Below are 27260 nucleotides of genomic sequence, written 5' to 3'. Positions count from 1 at the left end.
CATTTATTGTATTTTTCCTGGAACTAATCTGTTATTTGTTACAAACTCCTGCTTTATCTATGTAGATGTTTTAATTTTTTACACTTTTCAGCAAAGAATAGTCCAGGATAAAAAGGTTAAAAACAAGAATGAATGGAACAGATTCATCAGTATTACATGAAGTAATGTTTAGTAATAAATTAAATTATAGCTATGGGAACTTAAATAGTGTTGCAAATTTCTTTTAAATAGCAAAAATATCAGCTCTGTCAGAAATCCATCACCTGAGCTCATTCAAATCATTCTTTCTATGATTTTCACTGCAATACGTTTTCTTGAGTCAAATTTATATCCCCTGTGGAAAACTGCAGTAGCTTTAAAAAGAAATAATTAGAAGAAACTAGTAACTTACATGGTAAAGACATCAATAACATCTCCTGCAGCTCTTGTCATCTCAAAGTAGGTTTGCAGAATGTTGACGGTTCCTGAAAGTGCTTCATGTCCACAACCACAGAATAGTGCAACTCCAGCATAGAGCAGGATAGTAGCAATCAGAGATGCATAGGGAATACCTCCCAGGCATTTGATGCAGCACTCAAAGCACCCTACAAGAAAATAAAATTGTCTGTTACTGTATTATATGAAGAAAGCAGAAAGAAGGTTTTTACTCTAGAGAAATGCTTTTGAAAATTAAAGCCTTCAGGCCAAAGAGAGATGACGTCAAGTATAAGAACCCATAATGTCAGAAAATCTGTGAAACAGCACAGGTTAATTCAGCTTCAGAGTCTTCTCAGTTACTACTTGACCTATTAAATGTAGACATGCCATCTGATTATCATGAAACATTAAGCAGTTAATTCCTCATGCATCTTCCTGGTTTTATTCAGAGCCGGTTACAATGTCAATCCTAGGTTATACCTCTATTCAGAATTCCTGTTGCTAACCTACTGGATTACTGAGGAGAATCCTCAACAACAGGAAAAACACAGAAAGAGCATATCCAGTTCAATTCCTTCCATCATCATAGCTTTATTCATTTTTCTCATCTATACAGTGCTGACAAAAGAATTGTTCCCGCCTACAGCATCATTTCTTTGCACATCACTCAAATACCTCACAAGCATAAATGAAGACATCCACTAAAAGATACAGAATTAGAAACAGTTATAGAAGTTGAATTTTCTCTCAATATATTTTACTCTTTGTAATGTTTCTTATGTGAGGACAATTGATCCTGTGTTATACAAGGCCAACATTTTGTCCAGCCATCAGTTTCTAAACAGTGCTCTGTACCACAGCAAACCCTTTCCCCAGCAAGGGTGCTTAACTTTCAAAAACTACCTTGCCTAGTTTGTCAAGTAGTTTCATGAATGCAACATCTCTGACTCTTCCAAATCTCATCATTCCCATATGGACTTTAATGTCCTGTAGAGCCCTTCCTATTGCCTTGTGGAAGGACAGGGAAGGCATGAAACACTGACTGAGGGAAGGCAAACATCCACGTGCCAGAAGTTTTATTTTTGACTAAGCATTACCAGCTAATGCCAAAAAGGATTTGAGATAGAAATCAAGGTGAGGCCCATAATGCTTATACACACAATAGCCAGTTAAAAGTTACTTATAAAACATTCAACAGGTGTGAGTCACCATATTTCAATGTGCTCCAAAAACTTTACACTGTGCAAAACCACAGGCATACAAGAGACATATTAAAAGAAAAAAAGACAACAATAACCGCCTCTCCCCCAAAAAAAACAAACAAAACCCCTAAAACAACACAAAAAATATAAACTTTTCTCAAAGTAGATGTAGCCTCTACATGTAATTTTGTATTTTGTCCTTTAAGTTAATAAGTTCTTATTTCCTCTAGCTTGGACAACCAAAGAAGTAATTTCCTCTATCTGTTCGGACATTCATTTTCTGCTTTTAATGAACAAATAACAGTCTATCTCATATATATATATATGTGTGTGTGTGTACATGTTTAGCAGCTACTTATACACAAGATTCCCTGGACCGAGCAATTTAAGCAATTTTCAAATATACATGCAGTGTAGAAACCTGTATTGATATTTTGTAAATAAAGGTACTACAAAAGGCATTATTAAAATTGCTGGATAATTCCTGTAAGAAAAATTGAAATGAATATACTAAGTATGTACAAGGAAAGAGACTTCAGAAGTTGGGGTAATTCCCAACTATGTGTTCTCGCTGTATAAAAATAAAAGGATGTATCTTGAGACTACTTCTGCTTAAGGACAAATCACTATATCACAGCCAACTGTAAAATACCCAAATGCAAAATGTACTAATTCAGGTATTTAAATTGCTTTGAAAGTCTTATTAAGGAACAAATTGTACAAATCACATGCCTGCATGGTTGTAATAGATGCTTTTGGAGTAACTAATTCTTCATGCAAACAAATACAGGAAATTTCCTAAAATTCCTTCAGCCCTGTTTTCTAAGATTTTTGTTAACAATAACTATAGTTAATTCCCCAGTGTTTAAAAGGCTACACAAATACTAGAAAAGGATCCTTCACTGGATATTCTACTGTCTAAAGGCATAAAACCTAGAAATATGTATTGAAAATAATACATTGAACAAATAATGCAGGGAAAGACATAGTTGTGTGATATCAGAGTTCATCACAAAATGCCCATCACCATTTTTCAGTACAGCATAACAGCAGAAAGCCTCTGGAAACTAGTAACACTCTTGACCTGTCAGCATTATATGGAAAAGTAAAAAGAGAGGACGAGATGACAGGAGAGTGATGAAGGATTGATGTATGAGGGCCTGTAAAGTCAAAGATAAAAAAATAAGGTAGACCTAAATATTTACAGGGACACATGGACTGTAGGAGAGTGTTTCTTGATATTGCAATAGCTTGGGGCAGGGAGGTGAAAGAGAGACTTTTCTAAAGACATCTTTTTCACTTTATGAGACAGGTAAAGGGGAAGAGAGTTAAAGAAATAATAACATAGGAACAAAAATAACTACTAGTCTGAACTAGAATAAATTTCATTAAGGTCAAACTCACACACAACTGCTGTATTTAATAGTCTGAGTATCAGTATCTGGAAACATCTGGCTGTGCACTACCTCCTGAAGCTCCTCTACAATGAGAGATGAGCACGCACTCAGACATTACCAACCTAAATAAACATCCAGGGTCAGTAATATTACTTTAGCTTTATTATAGTGAAATAGTGTAATACAGTAAACAGCGTAACCGTAAAAACAGTACAATAAAGTGATAACAGATAAAATTAGATGCAACCACTGGAACATTTCACCAGGAACAAATCCCTTTTTTTCCCCAATTATTTCCAAATTTGAAAAATAACTGAAACATATTTATAATTTGTGAAGAAAAAGTGCTTCTGTTCCCCTCTCACAATAAAAATGTTCATGCCTACAAGGCTTTGAGGGAAAATTTCAATAGTAGTATATTTTAGCAGTTGAACACTTTCATTAGTACAAAAAGTTACTGAAAAAATTTCTCCAACCACACAAAATTTTCAAATAATCAGGTATTCTTGACGAAGGTCTTGCTCATTTATTCAGCTTTTCCATAGGCTTACTGCCTTTCTCACTACTTACTTCATGAGTAACTCTAGAGTTATCAGTACTGTCAAATCAACTCAAAACTAAAGAAAATCAGTGAATCAGGGCTAAGATTTTAAACTGGTAACACACATCATTCATACACCACAGAAGATAATGCAGCGCACATAGCATTTACTCCAATTCTTTTCTTTCAGCTGTTTATAATGTGAAAATAGCTGTGTAATAACAGAACAATAGAAATTCAATTTTAACTTGCACAATAACATTGAACTACCAGTACAGAATTTGACTCAGCTGTGCAATCTGTGAGCGACAAGCAGTCATTCACAACTCTGGGCACCATCTTCACAAGACAGTTAAATACACAGCCACAGAAATAATTACTAGGAAAGATAAAAAAGATTGCATGCTCCTTTGATGTTTGTTTTCATCTGCAAATACAGGTTTCATTACTTTTCAAACAGTTCACTCTGCACAATAAGCCTGCATAATAACCATATGCAATAGAATTCAGCATTTATTGTTCTTATTTTGCTTAGGTTTACCAATATTTTCCCTTAGATAAAAATCTAGATCTGCTGGGAAGGTGTATTTTTGTATAAACCATAGGAAGTAACCCAAACCATTATACTTTTTTGTAGCTTTCAACATGAAGAATTCTATTATCATTTTCTATTTTATCATAAATCATTTCACAGAGAAAACATAATAATGAAATACATAGAAGATGACAAGACAAGGAATGTTCTTTTACATGGATAAAATATAACTCAAAATACTGACTATATTCAATTATCTAAATAGTGCACATGAATGATGCACTACACATGTTCACTTTCAGTCAGCAAAGGTCTGATAGACACAGAAATATCTCTGCTCCTCTAGTATAATTATTACTGTTTTTATTAGAAATAGTCTTGATATAGATATATGAACTTTCTGTTTTGAAAGACGTATGAAGTGTTCCTTATACAGGCTACCTGCACACACCTCTCCTAGTTCATGCTGCTATTTTGGTGCGAGATTGCTAATATATCTCCAAGTGCACCAGCCAAACATAACTTAACCTTTTTTTTTCATGTGATTTCTCCTCTGCATCAAGAAGCCAAAAGACTTATACTTTGAGCAGAGGCAGAAATTGTCCTTGTGATTTACATGCTAATTATGCACACAAATTGCACCACCACAGTTATGTGAGCACTTTCTCCTCAGTGCAGATCAAGGCATATAAATGACAAATAAAACACCCCATCCATTTCAGGTCAGTGCATTTAGAAAAAATGAATCTACATCTCTTGCCACATATGTCTTTGAAAGTGAAGTTTTAGCTTAGGGTAGTCAAATATGAATTCAAATGTTGCATGTAATTCAAGGTGGGTTGGTTGTTTTTTTAAGTCATCAAATGCTCCTTGGAACAACACTAATATTCCTTACAATAGAAAATCATGCAGTGAATCGGAATGGGAAAACTATTATGATCCTTAAAGACCTGCTTTCCAAATTAATTTACAAATACCTATTTATTCTTAGTGCATAAATAAATTGTAAAGTTCTTTCTCTCCATGATAATTATAATTCAAAATACAGGTATACCTATTACATGGCACTGTAATATATGGCACGTATGCAAATACAATACATGACACAATATCCCTTCCTCTTTCTTATATTGATACTCTCCTCTTCTGAATAATGGATAACAGTAATATTTAAACCTGGACAAGGGCAACAGAATTTTTAGGTTTTGTACACTGCTTAAAATTGTGTATAATTTCATCCAGAACTGTCCCTGGTTTTTACTAAGCACTTAAAACTCCAGTTCAGATTGTAATGTTTAAAAGAATTACATTTACAGAAATAAAACTTAATTCAGCAGGTTCACTAATAATCCATCATGGTACTTTCTATAACAGAAATATAATTTAGATATACATTTTCATCATATGCATTGAATAGACTTTTTCAGTTATATTCAAGGCAATTAAATCTCAATTGAAATGCCTAAATATGTTTCAAATAATTAACAGGTTTAGTGCACAGAGGTAGTAATATGAAATATGCTAGTCAGTCAATAAGAAGAAATAGATTTCAAGAAACCTGCAACAGAATAACACTGAGCTATTAAAAAACTATTTAGGAAATTCACTTGGCAGAGATATCTACAATTTCTATGTTACCATGACCTAGTATAACAAAATTTTTATATCTGAGCTAAATTACATTAAAACTTTGTAATTCTATTTATTTATATATTTATTATTATAAAACTTTATAACAATATTTATAATTTAAAATTATAAACTCAGTTTTCAACTAAGCTTAAAGATACGTCTAAAATAAATAAACATGGTTTTAATTATCATCAAAAGACAGAATGGCAACTTAAACAGCAAGTGAGGAGGTCCTCTCTTTCTGCTAGATTTGGAATCACAAGTCTATACTTACTTATCCCACAGATAACAAAGATGCTTCTGTTTTGTTCCATCCTTCTTAACTGCACTGAAATCTAGAGGATTAAAAAAAGGGCTACCTACTGCTTCTATTCCTGGGTAACTGAAACACAGCTGGATATAGACAAATACACATATTTATCTATACTGGAAATATACTAGAAATGTTTGTATACAAGCATTTCTGTTATAACATCCAGCATGGTACAGAATGAAATAAAAAATATATGCGTTGAGTGTATGTAAAAAGGCAAATCTGAATTAATTAGCACATACAATAATTTCCTCCTGTCTTTCATTTGTCATACTTCAGCAATACTCAATGGTGGGAGTGCAAAAATTAATCTTCGATCATACTGGATCAATGATCAAATAGTTTACTGACTTCCTCTGTTGCAAAAGCAGAAGTGCAAAAGTATTAGGAGACTTGCTAGATATCATATATTAGTAAGAGGGCAGCATGAAGCAATCCACCTGAATAGTACCTTTTGGCAGAATGCAAATCTAAGCTATTGTGGCAGCAGAGAATCAGTGGCTTGGCATTGAAGGTTCGTCACAAATCATGATCAAAGGTCTAAATTTCATGCAATGAAGGCACATTCCAAGCTTTGGCAGAGGCTGCACATCATCCCAAATAGTTACTCTGTATCCCCTTTCTACTCCAGAACTCTGAACAGCCCAGGAGAGATAACTTTGATTGATCAAACCTACCTTATTTTAGGAAAAAATGTCTCATTCTCTTTGCCAATCAGACAGGAAGCTAGCGTTTTCATTATTTTAGGTTTTTTTTCCTTCTTCCTTGATGGACAGGTAGATGATCGTCATACATGCTACATGCGTCCTTTAAGGTATCACTGTCACCTTTCCCAGGCCTGCCAATTGCAATTCTAAGAACTAATTTAAGCAGAAACTCTTGGCTACACATATCACAGCTTATCAAAGAAATTGGGTTAGTTACTACACAAGTCTTCATTTAGTAAGGTATTGAGCATGTGCTTGTCTCATCATTTTAAATCAAATTAAAATTGTAACTTCAATAATATATACAGAATATGAGGCGGATAGCCAGAAATAGGTGACATCACACCACAATTATTTCCTAAGAGTGCAGCCTCACCTTACACCTGAATTCATTATTTTCTTAGGTAAACATGTATGAAAACTTTTAATTTTCACGAATGAAAATGAGAGGAAGCTTTAGCAGTTTAGGGATGGGTTTAGGTCAATATCTTTTTTTTTAACTAGGTCTAGCAAGCATGTTATAAAACACTTTTCAACCTCTTGCCTTTTTGTCTCTAACAGCCACCATGCTTGCTGCTGTTCCTGAGGCCTGCTCATAGTTTGACAGTTGTATTTTAGAAGTAGATGGAAAATCTAGTAAGATCAGACCGTAGATGGCTAAAACAATTATAAAAATTAACACAATATGGCTTAGACTTTTCTTACCAAATTTGAGACACAGTACATGACACTGTTGCACATCTGTATAACAAACTTTACATATGTGATATTTATAAATGTCCATGCTGGTTTTGTTTATTTGTGTTCAAATAGGTAATGCTGCCAGCAAGAGATGGACCAATTATTAAATGAAAACATTGGAAGGGGGATCTGTACACGTTTGAGAAGAGTCTCTCTTTTTATAGGTACCGTCGTAGCTTGCAATGTAAACTACTGCAAATTTTCCAGAGAAAGTAGTAATTAAAATATTTTACATACATATGTGCAAAAACTTATACAGTCACACCTTTGAAAGACATATGAACACAAACGAATACTCCTATTTGTAAGACACTCTTGATTATGACAATGTACACAAAACTGTGTTCTCGCTAGCTGTTATAGACTCTTCAGAACATTGGGTTTATTGCTGTTTAATGAGACAAATCTTAATCTAGCAGCTAATAAGTATTAAAGTTACTGACACAGAGCAGTCAGCTCCTGAAATACTAATCAGTCAGGCATAACACAGTCAATCTTGTAATCTTAAAAAAAAACTGATGGCTGATTTAACACAGACAACTAAAGGAACAGGAATGAAACAAACTAGCTACAGAAATGTGATAGAAATAAAAGAATTTGGTCAATGTTTTGCCCATTACATGCATTTTATGTACATGTATCTAAGATTTGTTCATAAAATAAAATAGCAATTCATTATAGCTAATAAATAGGTTATAAAAATGTGATATTTATCGATAATGCATGGAACTATTGTACTCATATCAATAATGATTTAAACTATTATAGATTTTTATAATAATGTTTTTGATCTGCTGGAAGGAATAACAGTTTATAAGAACACTAATTATATGCAATATTTAGTACTCTCATTATAAAGCAAATTACAATGCCAAGGACCATAAAACTAGAAAATAAGTATCCTTTTCATCTCATTCACCTAGAGTTCATAGTGTCAATCACTCAATCCTTCTCTTCAGACTTGAACTGAACTATTTCTCCCAAATGGAAAACTACTATGAAGCATGTATTGAAGCATAATTCAGCAGTAATTTTTCCTCATTCACAAGTAGACTGAGTTACACTGGGCTTTAAGATACATCTTTTTTCTTTATATAGTGCATTATCCAGAGGACATTCCTCCATGATTTTTCTGTGTACTTACTTGTTTAATTGCAATGTTCTACAATCCTTCTACATGCTTAAAAGGTATTTTTTGTTTTAAACATCCAAAAATGCTATATTGTTTACCAATCAAACATTTTGATTGATAATTAAATCAATCAAAAATTGATTTTAGGGAAGGTAGCATCCTCCTTTTTTTTTTTTTTGTGGTGGAATAGAGGAACATGCAGGGTATTTGGCAAGTGCCTTCAGTTTGGTACTCAGAACAGCATTAATATGCTTTCTCAGAATACTTACATTTATATAGCTCTTTATGTACTCAAAATACTTACTGTGGTAATTTCCAGTTGTGTGTGCTTAACAGTCAGAAATAAAAAAATACGGTTAGAGGTAAGTTGTGAATACTTGGTTCTCAGGAAATTTTCCAGCAGCTGTGCAGGACATAGAGGCAAGAAGTATATGAATAAAATGACAAATATTCAGCTGTCTTAAATGATCTCTTTTGCTTTACAAATCTTTCCACTACTGAAGCAGATAAGGTGTGTAAGTTGTACAGCTGTTAGCTGGTGGAAGTGGAATTTTAGAACTCAAATATCCTGGGCTCTTGGATACCGTACCAATTAAAACTTTCTTTTACTTGGCATTACATAGACCTCGCACTTTATTCCGTATCATATGCGACTTCTGATCCTTTTATCTCAAAAGCCTTTCTTTGGCTTCATCTCCTCCCTTTACCCTCAGGCTCTTTTCATCCTGGCCATTCTTACTCCTTTGAACACCTACTTTCCTGAGAAACAACCAAAGCAGGTAATCTTGCTCATTCTCTCTCTTCAAAGCTGGGAGAGATCAAGCTCATGTGCTTTGGGGGATAAGCAGTAGGAACACAGCTTTGTCTCCGTCTTCTCCCCATCCTTGTTCTAGGCATCTAAGTCCACCAACCCTCTCCAAGGCACTGAAAATACTCCTTAATGAAAGAAGTTGTCATATGTATTTATCACACAAATGGGCAGAATAACTCCAACTAAAGCAAAAAAAAAACTCCAAAACCAATTATAGAAAACTTCAGTCTGAAGCTTTAAATATCATGAATATTTCTGTCTGGAAATAAAACCATAATTTTTTAGATAACACTGTACATATGACTGTCACTTCAACACCTCAGAGAGAAGAATAGATGAAGCAACAGATGATGATGGGGCAGATATTTGTCATCCTTCTGAATGATCTGAATAAACCAGTCACAATTTGACTACTTATGAGGAAGACTGTTCCATGAAACTAACTAATGTCATCTTGTACATTTTTCAAAACACATATATGTTAATATGTACAACACTTTAAAATGCACTGTTTAGACTCCTGCATATAGTAATTAACCCCTTAATCCTATTTAAAAACACAAAGTGATGGAATTATCAATAAGCAGCTTTGCAGACATAAATAAAACTGTTACTGAACTTAGAATAAACAATTTAAAGGTATCATTTACTCAGTCACTGTAAATTTACACATTCACTTTTTTCTTTAGTAACAGCTTTAAAGATACAGGTCATAAGCTAAGTCTCTTTGCTAAACATACTCTGTTAAGCCTACAACTAGTAATGATATCTTACTGAAAATTTTCCACTGGAACTGAGTCACTGACTTTCATTCTACCAAGATCTCAAGTTAAGTTATGTACTCCTTTTGAACCGAAACATCTGCAGTAGCCAACTTCTATGGGCTTCAAAAACACCACGTATTTAAAACCTAAGCCATCTCCCACTAAACAGCATTTCTTACTGACTCCAGCAGGAACAGAAATATCAGCAAGTATTCAGTGAAGTGACAATTTTTAAAGTAAAGGAATGAATAACTGCATCAAGGAAAACAGCTCTCAACTAGACAGATTAGAATCTAGTGAAAGATCAATCTGCATTAAGCATGCATTTAATTTTCACTCTCTACATAAACTGGAAAAAACATTTATTCTTGTATATTAAACAACTAAAAACCACTCACAACTAATATATGAAAGGCAGACAAAAAATTCCATTTCAAGAACACTCTGAAGTCATGTTTCATATTACTTTTATTCAACTGCTTCTTTGCCATGACACTCTTTTCTGTCTAGTTTCAGAAAGGTTCATCTGCAAGATAATTAGATATAATTATATCCATTAAATTTGATAGTTTAGTCAAAACTCAATCTAGATAGAATGCTGAAAGTCACTAAGAAATCTTAATATCTTTTCTATTTAGATACTCTTCTAGGTATCAAATAACTATGCAATGAAATAAAAAACTAAGATCAGAGAACATTCTTTAAAAAAAAAGAAAAAGGTATTTTTTTAGTGGGGTGGGAAAGAGAGAATGAAATAAGCCTTCTGTTGTGCTTGTAAAAGGTGTTTCTGGACAACGCAGAGGCTGGCTGTTGTCTTCACCTTGATGGTGTGTGAGTGAAATTTCTGCTGTTCTCAGGTTTGACGTTGGAACGACAAACTTGATTTCCTTAATTTGGTCTGAGTGGATACCTGTACTCATTAATTTTGCCTGCCTTACATCAGTGTCTGTGATGAAGCCACAGGCAAGTGTTACCTGGATCACAGAACTGAGAGTGCCTGATACCAAAGATGCTCTTAGTATGTCATTGAATAGATGAGATAAGGGCATATGAGGAAATGTCTTTAGTTTAAATATGGCCACAGCTGACAAATGTAGTTCGAAACAATATCATATTTAGGCTCTTTAGAAAAGACAGGCCTGGCAGGCTGGGAGGAGGAGTTGCTATTTATCTTAGAGACAGGCTGGAGAATATGGAACTCGGGGGACAGGTGAGCAGCTGACAAAGAGTTTGTGTGTCAGGGTTAAAGGGAGAACAGCAATGGGAGACATTACTGTGCAGATCTGTTACATACTGCCTGATTAAGAGAAACCTGTGGATGAAGCACTCTATGGACAGATAGGAACAGCATCACACTTCCAGGCCATTGTTCTCTTGGGAGACTTCAATCACCCTGATATCTGTTGGGAAGGACGGTACGGCCTGGCACAAACAATATAGGAGGTTCCTCGATTGTGTGGAAGACAACTTCCTTCTGCAAGTAATAGAGGAGCCGACAAGGAGAGGTGCCATGCTTGACCTTGTGCTCACCAACAGGGAAGGGCTTGTTGGAAATGTGACTCTGCAGGGCAGCCTTGGATGCAGCAGATGGGTGAATTTGAGATCCTCAGGACAATGAGAAGAGCGTGCAGCAAGCTCACTGCCCTGGATTTCAAGAGAGCAGACTTTGGCCTCTTCAGGAACCTGCTTAGTAAGGTTCCATGGGATACAGCCCTAGAGGGCAGGGGGGGCCAAGACTGTTGGATGATATTCAAGGATCATCTTCTACAGGCTCAGGAGTGTTGCATCGAACTAGAAGGAAGTGCAGCAGGAGGGGCAGGAGACCTCCTTGGATGGATAAGGAGCTCCTGAGGCAAATTCGAGGGAAAAAACAGGCTTATAAAATGTGGAAGCAGGGTGAGGCAGCCTGGGAAGAATAGAGGGATGTTGTCCGGGAAGCTAGGGACCAGGTTAGGAAAGCTAAGGCCCAGTTAGAATTAAACTTGGCTAGGGATGTTAAGGATAATAGGAAGGGAATCTGTAGGTACATAGCAAATAAAAAAACAGACGAGGGACAACATAGGCCCCCCCTGGAATCTATCAGGAGAACTGGCTACACAGGATTTGGAGAAGGCTGAGGTTCTGAATGACTTCTTTGCCTCAGTCGTCACTGAAAGGCTCTGACCTCGCCACCCAAGTCCTGGAAGGCAGATGCAGGGACTGTGAGAATGAAGACCTTGCGCCCACTGTGGGAGAGGAGCTGGTTCGAGACCATCTTAAAAATCTGAATGTGCACAAGTCCATGGGACCTGATGAGATCCATCTGCGGGTCCTGAAGGAGCTGGCAAATGAAGTTGCTAAGCTGCTGGCCATCATATTTGAGAAATCATGGGAGTCAGGTGAAGTTCCCGATGATTGGGAAAAGGGAAATATAACCCCCATTTTCAAGATGGGGAAAAAATGGATGACCTGGGGAATTACAGACCAGTCAGTCTCACCTCTGTGCCTGGCAAAATCTTGGAGAAGATTCTCCTGGATGGCATGCTACGGCACATGAAAAACAAGGTGCTTGGTGACAGCCAGCATGGCTTCACTAAGGGGAAATCCTGCCTGACCAATTTGGTGGCCTTCTATGATGGGGCTACAGAACTGATGGACAGCAGTAGAGCAGTTGGCATCATCTACCTGGACTTGTATAAAGTGTTCAACACTGTCCCACATGACATCCTTGTCTCTAAATTGGAGAGACATCAATTTGATGGATGGACCACTCAGTGGATAAAGAACTGGCTGGATGGCCTCACACAGAGAGTTGTGGTCAATGGCTCAATGTCCATCTGGAAACCAGTAACGAGTGGTGTCTCTCAGGGATGGGTGTTAGGACTGGTCTTGTTCAACATCTCTGTTGGTGACATGGACAGTGGGATTGAGTGCACCCTCAGCAAGTTTGCTGATGGCACCAAGCTGTGTGGGCTGATGCCAGCCTCATGAAGTTTAACCATGCTAAGTGCAAGGTCCTACACCCGGGTCAGAGCAATCCCAGGCACAGCTACAGGTTGGGCAGAGAAGAGATTCAGAGCAGCCCTGCAGAGAAGGACCTGGGGGTGTTGGTCGAGGAGAATATGAACTTGAGCCAGCTTCAGTGTGCTCTTGCAGCCGAGAAAGCCAACCATATCCTGGGCTGCATCAAAAGGAGTGTGACCAGCAGGTCAAAGGAGGTGATCCTGCCCCTCTACTCTGCTCTCGTGAGACCTCACCTGGAGTATTGTGTGCAATTCTGGTGTCCTCAACAGAAAAAGGACATGGAACTGTTGGAACAAGTCCAGAGAAGGGCCACGAGGATGATCAGGGGACTGGAGCACCTCCCATATGAAGATAGGCTGAGAAAGTTGGGGCTGTTCTGCCTGGAGAAGAGAAGGCTGCATGGAGACCTCATAGCAGCCTTCCAGTATCTGAACGGGGCCTATAGGGGAGCTGGGGAGGGACTCTTCATTAGGGACTGTAGTGATAGGACAAGGGGTAACGGGTTAAAACTTAAACAGAGGCTGTTTAGATTGGACATAAGGAAGAAGTTCTTTCCTGTGAGGGTGGTGAGGCACTGGAATGGGTTGCCCAGAGAGGCTGTGAATGCTCCATCCCTGGCAGTGTTCAAGGCCAGGTTGGACGAAGCCTTGATTGAGATGGTTTAGTGTGAGGTGTCCCTGCCCATGGCAGGGGGGTTGGAACTAGATGATCTTTTAAGGTCCTTTCCAACCGTAAGTACTCTATGATTCTATGATACTCTGCCCCCTTCCCTTTTGTAGATGCTTTATTCAATGGAAAAAGAAATAATTTTGGAAAGATGATGGCTGCACAAAATTAGAATGTTCTACTAATTCTGTGCTTTCTTGAACTTTTTGAGCTAAAAGCAAAGCATGTTTTCTCTAGCTAAGGTTAATTGAAGGTCAGGAAGGTAATAGATAACACTGCAAAGAGTTCTTCAAGAACACAGAACATGAAACATGATTAATATGCATCACATCCTTTTCTTAATCCTAGAAATCCAAGGTTAGGGCACTATTTTTAAAACAGGCACATGGAAAAGCAAGAAAACATCTCTGAAAGAGCCAAGGCAATAAAAGGTGAGAAACTTGCTGAGAAGTAAAAATAAAGCTGCTGTTTAACACTTTTATCCAAATAGTGACAGAAACTTACAAATAATATTTTTTTAAATCATTTATTATGACGCCAAGCTGCAAGCCAATATACCTCCCATACAATCTAACCTTTACCTAAAAGTACACTATACTGTAACTTACAACTGAATTGCTTTTTATAAAGAAATAAAGTATTAACTTATGGATTTCAAATGACACGGAATGAAACATGGAGTACACTGATCTCTTGGAGTGAGCCCAGAGGAGGGCCACAAACACAATCAGAAGGCTGGAGCAACTCTCTTAGGAAGACAGGCTGTGAGAGAGTTGTGCTTCTTCTATGGCAGGAGAGCTCTCTAGTTCTCCACAGCCACACCACTGTGATGGGATGCTCTCTAATCTCACATTTCACAGCCAGAAATATCCACCTTCCTGTAAATTATTTCACTGAAGCAGTTCCAGAAAAAGAAAACAAACAACACACCAAATATCAAGAAGCCAATATATCATATTTAGAAAGAAACCATAGATACAATAGAAACAGTTCAAAAGAAACTTTCACAAAAGTATAAGGACCTCTTCAGTAATAATAGTCTTTAAAATTCATTTTTAATATGTAAAACTTCTATTGGATTTCCTGTATTTAAAATATTTGTAGTTACTTTATTATGGTTAAACAAAGAAAATTTCCAGGTAGTGCTGAAGTCTGACTTTGAGACACAGATGATTTCTCATATTCTCAAAAGGTTTAAGCATATAAACATTCTAATGTAATATATTATCAAATATACTGGTGATTTAAAGCATGGTCACTACAGAAAGTGTACAGCAGCTGCTTTAGGAACACATGATGTTATTACCATTAAATAACAGACATATTTTTTTTTTTTTACAGCAATGATTTTTACCTAACATTGCTGTTATAAGTCCCTTGATGACTATGGCCAAATACTACTTAGTGAATGTTAAATTTGTTTTCATGTTAATATCTCAGTTTATAACTCTGGTTCTGGTTTCAGCTGGGATAATTTTCTTCCTAGTAGCCACTGCAGTATTGTGTTTGGCTTTAGTCTGTGAATAATGCTGATAACACACCAATGTTTTAGTTATTGCTAAATAGTAAACATGAACTAAACAGCAATAACTCCTATTTGATAAAGCAGTTAACATTATGTATAATTATATTAACAAAAACCTTTTCTTTTTTTTTAAGAAAATGAAAATATGTGATTTTTTTTCACTAAAATTAAAGTAACAACAGCTGCAAACTACTATTTTTTTAAATTTGAAGCTGTCAGAATTAATCCATTGCAGCGACTGTGCACTAATTTAAATAGGTTAGCACAGTTATCTGCAGAAGGTACCTATTCATATTTAGAAAATATCATAGTCTGGAAGTCTTACGGAGCTCCTGTATAGTCTCCTCATTGTACCACTGAGCTAAGAATGATACCTTTTATGCCTGGGAAATAAAAAGAAAATACAAAAGTGAAAAGGTCAACAGACAAAGTTTTGAGACAAAATATCAAAACAAAGACAAACACATTAGAAGAAGAAAAAAAATTTAAAAGGTATATGTCTGTAAGTATCTGAACCATACTTATTCATAAGTATTTATATAAATTAATTTAGGTTAAACTCTGGTTAGGTTTTTTTTATTATTATTTTTCTACTTTATCGATTTTTATGTCTAGGGCAGTTATGTCTAGGTTTGGGAATGCAAAGATGAGTCTTTCCATCTGGGATCTCATGTATGCCTTTACAATATCATTACTCCCAGCACACACCATCACCCACATTTACATGGGAAACTCCTCTCTTACTTACATATGAGCAGAAAGCTGTGTTGCACTCAACAGCTGCTGTAGTGTGATAAGAGGCTGTGGTCAGGATACTCACAATTGCAATATAGATAAAATTTTGAAAATTGAAGAATCAACCACTCTTGTGACCTAATGTCACCCATATGAACTGCAAATAGAGAAACCATTTATTTTTACTATCACTAGACTACTTTTCGAGATAGTGGTAGCACTGCACAGAGCTACACAGTCTGGCAAGAAGGAATTATGACTATCTTCAGAGGTATTCTAAGCAATGCTTTCACCCCGCCTGCCCCAATCATTTCAGAAAGTGTTGCTCATTGAAAACAATCTATTGGAAAGAAAACAATTTCAACAGATTTGTTTATTTTTCATGTTGCCTGAATTTCAGTACTTTTCTTTAAAAAATATTCTTATAGGAGATTTAAATAAAAAATAAAATTAAAATAAACACAGAGAAGTTTTTGATAAAGCCAAGTGATTTTTATGAATTAACAATTCACAAATGAGACTGAGATTTCAGTACTTCAGCTCTTTCAGGATAGAAGTGTTGAATACAGAATGTCCGACTTATGCTCCTTATACTTTAAGACACTGAGAAAAGAAGATAGGGACATACTTTGGTTCATTATGTAACTATCTATTGCTTGTTTCTCTAAGAACTTCTAAATAAAGTATCAAGATTAAGATACCCTTGCTACCTTATGGGCATACTCAAAGAGCACTAACCTTTTCATTTATAATTACTTGTATTAGCTGGATCCCAGACAAGCTTATTCTGATTCACTTGACAAGTATGTGGACTACCTCTTCTCTAAATGAGAAGAAGCTGAGAATCCTAAACATCATATAGGGAGGTACTCAAGGATTTGGAAGACAGCTGTTTTGCTGACCAAATACTCAGTGTATTTGAAATTAAATAGACTAAAATACTGAATTTTCAGTGAATTCTAGCTATTTTAATTTATGTCAACAATACTGAAAGCATACCAACAAGCTGAAGATTAACTGATTAACTGTGTGCAACAAAAAAATGCAAGCTAATGGGATTCACATTTTGATGGCAGTTTGCAACCAGATGTCATAGAAGGCAACAGAAACCAGAACACAAATCTTCCATTTAATTTTTTGAAATGATGCTGATTTGAGAATTTCCATGATATTATCCAACATGGAAGTTACAAATTTCTCTGTTTGGTAAGACATTGAGTAAATTGTAAACAACACATGTATAAAACATTATGCTAAAAATATTTGGATTATACATCCATTGCTGGTCACATTGCAGCAGTGTTGGTACGGATTTATAATGCTGTTTCCCTAGTTTACAAACATTTTAGTCTTATTAATTACACGTAGCCAAATCTAACAGTGCTTGATGAAGAAGAATGCATGAAAGTTCTTTCCAAAGCCACTGATCTCCTCCCTATGTGAAGATATCAGAGCTGTGTATGCTGCAGCAAACATAATCAGGGAGCACTACGAAAAACACTCTATTGTAACAACTGTTATTGTAACAACTACAATTTAGTCTACTTCCACATGCTGTAGATAAATATCATGGGATATTTCCAAAATTATGCTCAGATCACTGTTAATCATTCCAGTGCATTCTTATAAAAATATTGAAGCTGATATTCTATTTCATTTTAATTCAGGAAACATATCAGTATGTTACATGCAATCTCAGAAAGATTTTTTCCAGTTGCTTTTCAATCATGTATTAATTGTAACCAGGCTGGGTTACAGCCACTAGTACAGGGAACAAAAATTCAGCTGCCTCCAGGGGTTTCATCTGCTTGGCATTGCAGAATTCATCGAAAGAGATGATGGGGGGGTGGGGGGGGGGGGTGGGGAAACCAGTTTGCAATAAATTATTTCCTTGTCCATCTCACAAAACTCACTGAACACAAATAAGTAGAGTAGCTTACCAGTTTATGATGGGGAAATCTCAGTCTGGCTGCAAGCACACATGGTCTGTGTCAATATGCTGCGCACTTATTGGGTGTATTAAGGGGTAAATATTTAGCGTACCAGCAAAGCTACAAGATTACCTTAGATATAACACCCAAAGACTCCAAACAGACATTACCAACTAACTCCCATATTAAGCACACAAAAACAGATAGAACTAGAGGCAACATCTTTCTTTTATGATCTTTCTTTCATAATGTTTCCTTCATAATCTTTCTTTCATAATCTTTCTTTCATGCTCTTTTACAGTTTAGATTCTCACATACCTTTGTTTATCCTTATTTCAACATCATACACCAAAAATTTATGTAACCAAAAATACATATTAAGAAAATAAATAAAAAAGGAAGGAACTATTCTTATTTGCTTTTCTGTATAGGAAACACTAATGGACATTACTTTTTTCCTCTTAAGGCATCATCTGCTATTTATTTTTGAGACTACAAATATTTCTCCTGCAACATAATAGACTAACTTGATAAACACTTTAAAGATATAAAATCAGAATATAAAAATAACTTTGTTGATTATTGTTTGTAAAAAGAGATTCAGAAGAAGGATGATGTGTGCAAAAGGAGAAAAAAACACTTTCCAGAAATCAGAAAATTACATTCCCACAGTCCAACGAGATACTGAAGGAAAGTAGCCAATGGCCTTCTGAATAAACTAAAGCAGACATTACCTACAGTCATACAAAGTGGCCTCTAGAAGCTCAGTATTAGAATCAGTAGACTCACAACTGGATTTTTTGGAAGCTGGCCTATATTTGGATTCTGAGCCCTGGAAGAATGGCATATATGTAGTAAAAAGCAATTTGCATGATATGAGTAATTGTATAGCTTCACGAGAACGAATTAAAGAGCAGTTCTCAGAGAGATAAGCAAAGAAAAAAAGGTTCCAGTTTCCAGGAATTGCCAAAAATAATGTACAGAGACTTATACAGTACAGAAGATTTCCACTTTTTTCCAAACACTTAGTTCTAATATAACAGACAGGTTGCTCTGCTTACACCCACAAAAAAAAAAAAAAATTTCATATGCCTGAAATGCTGACAAGAGAAGGCCAGCAAAACAGGATCAAATCAGCATGATTTTCATCAGATCCTCAAACCAAAGAAACTTTTCTGCAGCTTAGGAAAACACAAAAACGTTTTGCCAGCAAGCTGTAGTAAGCTAGGCAAAAAAAAAAAAAATCCTAATGAATCTGCAACCAAACCTCCTCTAAAGAGAAAACTGGTCATGTTCGCAAGCACAAATGACAACAACATTTATATGAGCTCATCCGAATGACCTTAAAAGACTTTCTTCTGTTTTCTTGAATAGCATCTTTTGAGAAAAATCACACAAATTTTAGATGATGATAACAAGGAACTTACGGGTCCTTCTAGATCTTAGGCATACCTTCAGATAGCTAGTATACCTTTCAGATCCACTCAAACATGTAAGAGTAAGTTAGAGACTTCAGAAAGTATTTAATGTGGTAGTGCAAGTACAACAGAGGAAAACTGTAAAACACGCAGCAGGGTGCATCTTCAGCCAAACATGCTGCATTCTAGTAAAAATCCATTTTTTTGGAGAGCAGATGGTATTTCAGTATGGAACAATTTGCAGCTTTGCTGATGGAAGGGTTTTGTGGTTTTTTTTGTTGTTTTGGTGGGCTTTTTTATTTTAAACCTTACTACAGCTTCACAGACTCCTACCAACAGGCCTCTGAAGAACTGTGCTGGCTCAGTGGGCTTGAAAATTACGCTAAAAAAAGAAGACAGCTCATTTTCTAGATGACGCCCACTCCCACACACCTAAAGTTAGGATAGTTAAGTATCACCAAAACATTTGTTCACATTCTGCTCATATATGCAGTTTTTGTCAGAGTAAACAGAGTAAGCCTGGAGTCTGGTACAATATTTATGTGTGTATGACAGCATCAAGGTGTGCTGTCACACATATGGACTCTCAGCCTGAAAGGCTTCTCATAGCCATTATACTGATGTTCAATGCCAGATGGGCCTCAAAAACCACTAAATGTGTCCCAGTTAAATATTTCTGAAATAAAAATTTATTCACTTTTTTTTTTTGCAAATAAGAGGAGGATTATAGTTCCTCATAAAAAATATATGTATATAGGTTTTATTCTTCTGGTCACACAAAAAAAAGGCTAATAAATATTTCTGGGTTCTGTTCTGGAGACACCTAGGTATGTTTTGTGAGAGGTAAAGAAAATCTTCAGCTGACTACTATCCATCAGAGACTGTATATTTTAAAGGTCATCAACAACACATTACAGGTCCTTATGAGAAGACTACTATTTCTGCAGTCATCAGTGCATTAGTGTTACAAGGACAAGCCAAATGCAAATTCAGAAGTTACATAAAAAGAAGATCAGTAAAACAATGACACCAGCTGAAACAAACACAAAACTAACTTGTCTTAAGTCATAGCTAGGAGTAGAACAGTGATGAAATTACAGAACCACTATTATTATTGATATTTAAAACGGTGTTTAAAAATAAATTATGTTTTTATGCATTTCCAAATATTAATCAAAGCAATTAAGAAAAGCTAATGTGCTGTGACCACTTTTGGGTAGAATATAAAAAGTTTAGAGATTCTTCTAGCAAATGAAGACACACAACGTCATTGTCTCGGTACATGAAAACCAAATTTTCAGCAGTGTTGGCCACAAAATTTGAACTTACCACTTCTCAAAATAATTTAAAATGTTAGAACCTATTTCTATTCTGCAGTTTGCATTTCCAAATCTATACTTTTGTTTTTCACTGTGCTGTGTTTTAGCCATAGGCATTTGTGTGACAACTTTAGGTAAAAAAAAGAGATGCACAGTACTGAAAGTCTCAAGAAGACTCATAATCTAAATAGGTTTTGTCTCCAGTAATACTCAGTCTTATTGTGAAACTCTAGTACTTCATACAGCTGTAGGAACACATTTGCAGATAAGATTACCTTAAAAAAGATCCTAAAAGAGAAACACAAGCTAGATAGGTCACAATCACTTTCACTATTAAAATGCAAATACATGTTTTACTGACTTATGCTATGAAAAAAAAAGAAAAAATTATCACCAAAAGCAGGATTACTTGTTAGTTCTTCTATCTATCTGTGGTAGGATAAAGATAGTAATAGCGCACTTTGATCACAGAGAGCTGTCAGATACTCTTCTCTTTACCTCCTCCTAACCCCAGATGTTTTTCAGTCAGGATCCCCTGCTTTCCTCTTGAGATCCCTCATAACTAAATTTGCAGTGTCCAGCTTCTCCAGTATCCCTTGTTATTGTCCCTAGATATACAAGAGTTTTCTATGGATTATGCATATCTGGAAACAACGTCCTATGGAAGGAAAGTAAAAGGGCTGTGAAGAAAGTAAGAGGTAGCCAGGGATGCAGGGAAAACCGACTGCACTTACATGAGAGGGATGTGTAATGGACAAAACCAAGACAATATAAGTTAAACTCCTTAGGCCACTTCTGTTTAATTAAACTCTGTGCTTAAAACCTCATAAGGTTGTATATCTTGCTTTAAACTGAGGAAGAAAAAAAGTTTTAACAAGAAAACAAAACACAGGAAAAATCATGGAAAGGAAGACTCAGAAGATATTTGCAATACCAAAGAATGCATATGCTTTTAATATGCATTGCACAAAACTTGGGTAGAGTATCTCACACATAATTCCAAATTCTTCCCTGAAAAAATTTTGTGCCAAGGCCACTAACTAAATTCAGATGGGTTAAAGATCCAATTGAGATTCTTTAGTCCTCTTTTATTGCAAAATATAATTTTCATATTTGAGTACTTAACATGTTTTTTTTTTCCATAATATTCCATTCCCTGCATCGCACATACCTTAAATTGTGATATACAGGTGTTTTAGAAATTATTTTTTTTAATTATGCCATTTTAACCTACAGCATGATAAGGCAAATTAAGTCAATCCAAAATATGTAATAACCTAGCATCTTTTCCTGCTGTTTTGCAGATCAAGCAGAAAAAAGAGTCCAGAATGTAGGAGAAAAAGTATGGCACTGTCACGTCAGTGTTAGTGTGATGCTGACAAATATAACTACACATTCTTTTCCTGAAGCATTAAAGAGAAGCTTACAGGATTGCTGAAAATCTAAAAATAATTGGGGTTTTTTTCTTCAGTAAATGTTAGGCTGATCAGTAATACTTTGCTTCAAAAAAATTATTCTAAAGAGACTAGTTCAATGGGAATAAAAAATTTTTAGGAATTTATCTGTTTTGATTAAATTTTCTTTATAAATTTTTATTCTGTCATTTCTAGATGAATGAATGTCTACTCAAAAATATGGCAGAAATGCAGAGAACTGGTGTGGTTACATTCAAATTAGAGATATAAATCTGTTCCAGAAGATACATGTTTACTTCTCACAAACTATACTAATTTTTCCTGGTTTTGTGAACCTGACTTTGACTAAAAAGAATTCTGGAGACCCAAATCCTAACGAGTAGAAAGCCTGTTTTCTGCTCAGATATTCTAAAAAAGTGACTATTCAATATGTGCCAAATAGTAAGACTAATGAAGTATTTGCAGCTCAAGTTCATAGTTGGAAATTACTGTAATAGAGTAATTCCTGGAATCCTAAATCATACAGGTATACACTGCAGCAAGTTCAGGTATGGTCAGCAAAGCAGTTGTGTCATTACATGGCAACACCAGCTCCATAATCCACCTGAAGATTGCTGGCCTACGTTATTTTAGGTGTACACTGATGAGAATACCTAAGGATTTTTTTGTTCATGAAACAAGATCAGAGATGTCTCCAGGAGTTACAGTCATATTTTAACTTCTTAGTTCTTCCTGTCTTTAAAAGTACCATCAGTTTATAATGGGTCCTCTGGCCACATCTAGTTAGCTCTTGTGTCATTGTGACAAGAAGATTCTGAATCATTGTAGAGAGTCTTCAGTCCACAGAGCAGGTGGATAAGATAGACGGTTTAAATTTTATGTTATACATGTACACTTTAGCTTTTACAGTAAGCTTATTTTCTCTCTCAGCAGTCTTAATAATTTGCAATTATTTCTTTTTCTCACATAAGCTTGATAAACAGTTTTTAAATATTTACACTGGCCAAGGGATAAATTAAGCAATACATAAGAAAAAATGTTTGTTGCAGTTGGTTTAATATGTGATGGCCTATGCAAATGTGAATGAATACTTTAAAGATTAAACACATCTACTATTTTGAAAGCAAGGGAACAGTGATGATGGAAAAGTATATAGAAAGTAGAGCTTACTACAGTGTGAAAGTCACCAAATGTTTACCTCCCTCAAGTGCACAATATCCATGCAAATGCACAGGCTGACAATATTTTTCCTTCTGGACGTAGGATTTTTGTACACATTAGGTTCTCAAGCTGGGTTTTGCTATCAGATTTTATGCATGTAAGCTGTGCTTTGCACTAATAACAAATGTTGATGGTTTACATTATATGTAATTAAAACAATGTTGATAAAGTCAAGATATTCAAAGTAGAGACACAATAAGATTTATTTTAAAAAATAAGAAAACTATTGTAATCAAATGGCAACTATAAATCCTCAGTATTCCTAAGGATAGAAGAATGGGTGTAAAGTGATATTTGTTAATACTTTAAGATTCCTGTCCAGATAAATCCAACCAGTATGTGAATTACTTAGAAAATAAATAATTGTGTAGGCAAAGTATTATCATACTCCTTGAAAAAGAGCAGGATCCAGACAAGTTAGTGACATGTTCAGGTATATTTCACCACCCTTCCCTACTTCCAACCAGCTACATGGCAATTTCATACACTTCTTCCTCTTTCTGAATTTTCTACTTCAGGCTCCAAGCTTTAGAATTTATTTTCTATGGAGCTTGATCAACAAGCTCTTTTTTTCACTAGCTCTGAATTTTATCTCATCTGCCAAGGTTGCAGAATGATGTGGAATAAATGAACACCTGCTCTTGAAAAGGAAGCTATCTGAAATGCCAGGCTTTGGCAAGATCAATATAGAATATGCATGTCACCCAGAAAATCTGTTACAATGGACATTTGCCAAGGCATTTGTTCCTAGTGAAGCACAGGTTAAAATTGCTGTCAATAATATTGCATTAGAAGACAAAGAAACAAGTAGAATCCAGACAAAGTAGGACAACTTCCACCCCTCAACATTCATAAACCATACATTTGAAAAAATTTTGCAAAGAAAAAGGTTTGAGGTCCTTCATTCCTACTACTTCTAAACAGCTAGAAATAGCTCACATTCATTGATTCATTGAATAATGATTCAGTTATAACTGAGTCATCAGTTCATTATTCCCCTTGCGGAGGAAAAATTGGTCAACATACTTGTAACAAACTGATTTCGATGGCAATAATCTGGTACAAAACTTCCCTTAAATTCCTGTATTTCGTAGTGAAGTTAAAAATATTCATATATGTACCCAAAGAAGTTTTGACTAATTTACTGTGTTCTGATCATAAGATATACAGGATTCCTTGTCTATTCTGATAGATTTACTGTATGTTAAGCCACCAATCAATCAAGTAGCACAGGACTGGAAATTAATAAGATAAGTTGTAAGGAAGCTTTGAAAATCTTAATTCAGAAAAAAAATCACTAGATAATCATATATTTTAAGCTGTGAAATTCTCAAAAAATCCAAAATCATTCTTTAGGCAAGAAAGTATTTTGAGAATCAACAGCAGAATGTGATGATACCCGTTTTGATGTGTGTTAACCTTCCACAAGTTCTAGATGATCCATAAATACCAAGGATTTGAAAACTGAATAAAAACATCCAGAAATCGTACGAGAATTTACTATTCATTCTTACATATACTCTCATTTGCTTATGCCCCTACACAAGCCTGGCGTTCCCCCTTTAATAAGGAATTAATGATCTGACCCAGTAGGACAAAAAATCCTAGAGAGGAAGGAGATAAGAAAAAAAGTGAAACTCTGTACCAGAAAAAAATAGAGATGAACTTCAGAAGCAGTAACCTTCAATTACATTTCGATTCTCCAAATGATTTAAAAATACCCCAACTTCCTTGGGAGTAATTTACTTATGATGACACACATATAACTCACACATAGACCATTACAAAATCATTATAAATACATCCACATAGCTGTATTTCATCCTTTTGAGGAGCTGTAAGTTATAAATAATATAAAGGAAGTTAAACATTTTTGCTTAATCTGAATGTCAGCACACAAAGACTTGAATAATCCTAAATAACTGTATGTTTGATGACTGCAAAGTCAGATCATTGCAGATTTTAAAGGGACCACAAAGTTTTGTACAAGTTAGTAAAAGAATGTGAATGAGAGGCTATCTCCATAATTTTAGTTTGGTGAGGTTTTTTGTCCTCCTAAATATAACAACATTTACTAAATTGTTATTCTTCATAAGATTTGTTTGCCTTATTGACTGACTTATTTTATTTGCTTTTCTGCATGCCAAGTGTCCAAGTCCTAAGGTGAAGCTAAAAGTAGGATTGTGGGACTGACTATCCAGCCAAGAAGAAAATTCTAGGAAACAACTGGGGTGCTTTACAGACTATCCTGCTCCAACTTCAAAATATATAGTGCTCTTAGATAAAAGCACAGGGCTTGAGAGAGATTTAATTATATTCTTGATAACTTTGGGAAGGAAATGCCAGAGGGTTTGTTGATTTTAAGTAAAGGCTTCCCCTAGTCTTCTTAACATACTATTTGCTTTTGGCCAATTAATTACACATGTCCTCCACTACAGAAAATAGAAAACTAAATTTCTCAGTAACCATGAGTGGTCAATAGGATAGATGTCAATTTCAAAGATAATGGCCTAAAGACATTGCAGGGTTTATAACTAGTCAATTAGCTCAAATTTCAGCTTGTATGGATTTCTAATTATAGCAACCTTGCCCCTGACTTGTAGCAGTTACGGTACCATTTTATCAAACTGTACATTTGAAGAATTGTTTTGTGTTTTTTTTCCAACGGACTTAACAGCCTACTGCTCAAACCAGTTCTATTGGTCATAACATGGCCTACACAGCTGTAGACATATATTTTTTTGCCTTCCCAGGCATAGCAACTATAAAAAACAAAGAGGCTTCTGGCACTTCACAAACTGAAGAGCAGACTTTGTGGTAAATTCTTCCTTCTTTTCATGCAAATAAAAAAATCACAGTGACCTACCAAGGTAGCACAGCATATGGGTTATTTCCAGCACTAACCTACCAGTGACACTGAGTTGTAATGTTCTACCAGATGTCATGAGCCAAGTATAGAAGAGGTAATGGATACTGAATTTTCCCCGTCTCTCTCTTTATTCTTTTGCTTGTTTTTTAACCCAGAAGAGAACAGCAAAGCTGTCTGGAACACCTATACTGAGTATAGCATATTTGAGATGTGAAGATTTTAATTTCTATCATTTGATGTAATATGAGAAAGAAAAGGCCTTCAAGAGACATCTAGGCCATTTCCTCCCATCACAGAGAAACCAGTCATACCCAATGCACTTATATCAACTTTCTGGTAAGTTGACCTTGAAACCACTTTCTAATGGATGTTCTGCTACTTCTTTTAAAAACAATTGATTTGGATTAGCTTTTCAGTATACCTAACAGCCAACAAAGTTATATCCTCTCTTCTTATTTCCAATTCAAGACAATAAAAGAAAAGTCTCGAAAGATGGAGAAGCTTCTGGAAATAAACCAGGAATGCTTACTTATTATAATTCTTCATTTCCTGTTAAATAGGAAAACTACTTTAAAGCCCTGGTTAAGTTCTCTGTCCTACCTCTTTACTGCTGAAAAAAATCAGAAGTGATATAATGTCACGAGTTATATGAAATTTAAGACATATCCAACATACTATGTAGTAACAAATTTAAATATGAAATACTTTTGTAGCATGAAAAACTCATCAGAAAGATAAAAGCAAAGCTAGGGAGACAACGTACAGTTTGTTCTCCCACTTCATACACCATCATTTCATAACTAGCTATTTACTAAGAGTAAATGAGTCACTAAGGGTTTTAGGTTTAAAACATTTCTGTAAATAAGTAAATATTTACAGTTACCAGCATTTCTATATCCACTGGTTGAGGATGTTACTGGCATGAAAAACTGCGTGTCCAAGGTCTTACAAATCAACAATAAACCA

General features: G+C 35.5%; 1 protein-coding gene across 1 annotated transcript in view; it reads right to left on the bottom strand.

Annotated features, from left to right (window-relative positions):
* GPM6A (glycoprotein M6A) overlaps window positions 1-27260 on the bottom strand; it is a 117213-nt gene that overhangs the window by 38295 nt on the left and 51658 nt on the right. Inside the window, exon 2 of the mRNA XM_061474802.1 lies at window positions 392-584. Within this exon, the coding sequence (XP_061330786.1) occupies window positions 392-584 (193 nt within the window). The remainder of the gene's footprint in view (window positions 1-391; window positions 585-27260) is intronic.

Source organism: Pezoporus flaviventris, unplaced genomic scaffold (assembly GCF_033815535.1).
Source record: "Pezoporus flaviventris isolate CSIRO_AGI_PZ_B2104156 unplaced genomic scaffold, CSIRO_AGI_Pfla_v1 ptg000002l, whole genome shotgun sequence".
Classification (NCBI taxonomy): Eukaryota; Metazoa; Chordata; class Aves; order Psittaciformes; family Psittacidae; genus Pezoporus; species Pezoporus flaviventris.
The sequence above is the reverse complement of the archived record's forward strand: the minus strand, read 5'-3'. Positions and strand labels throughout refer to the sequence as shown.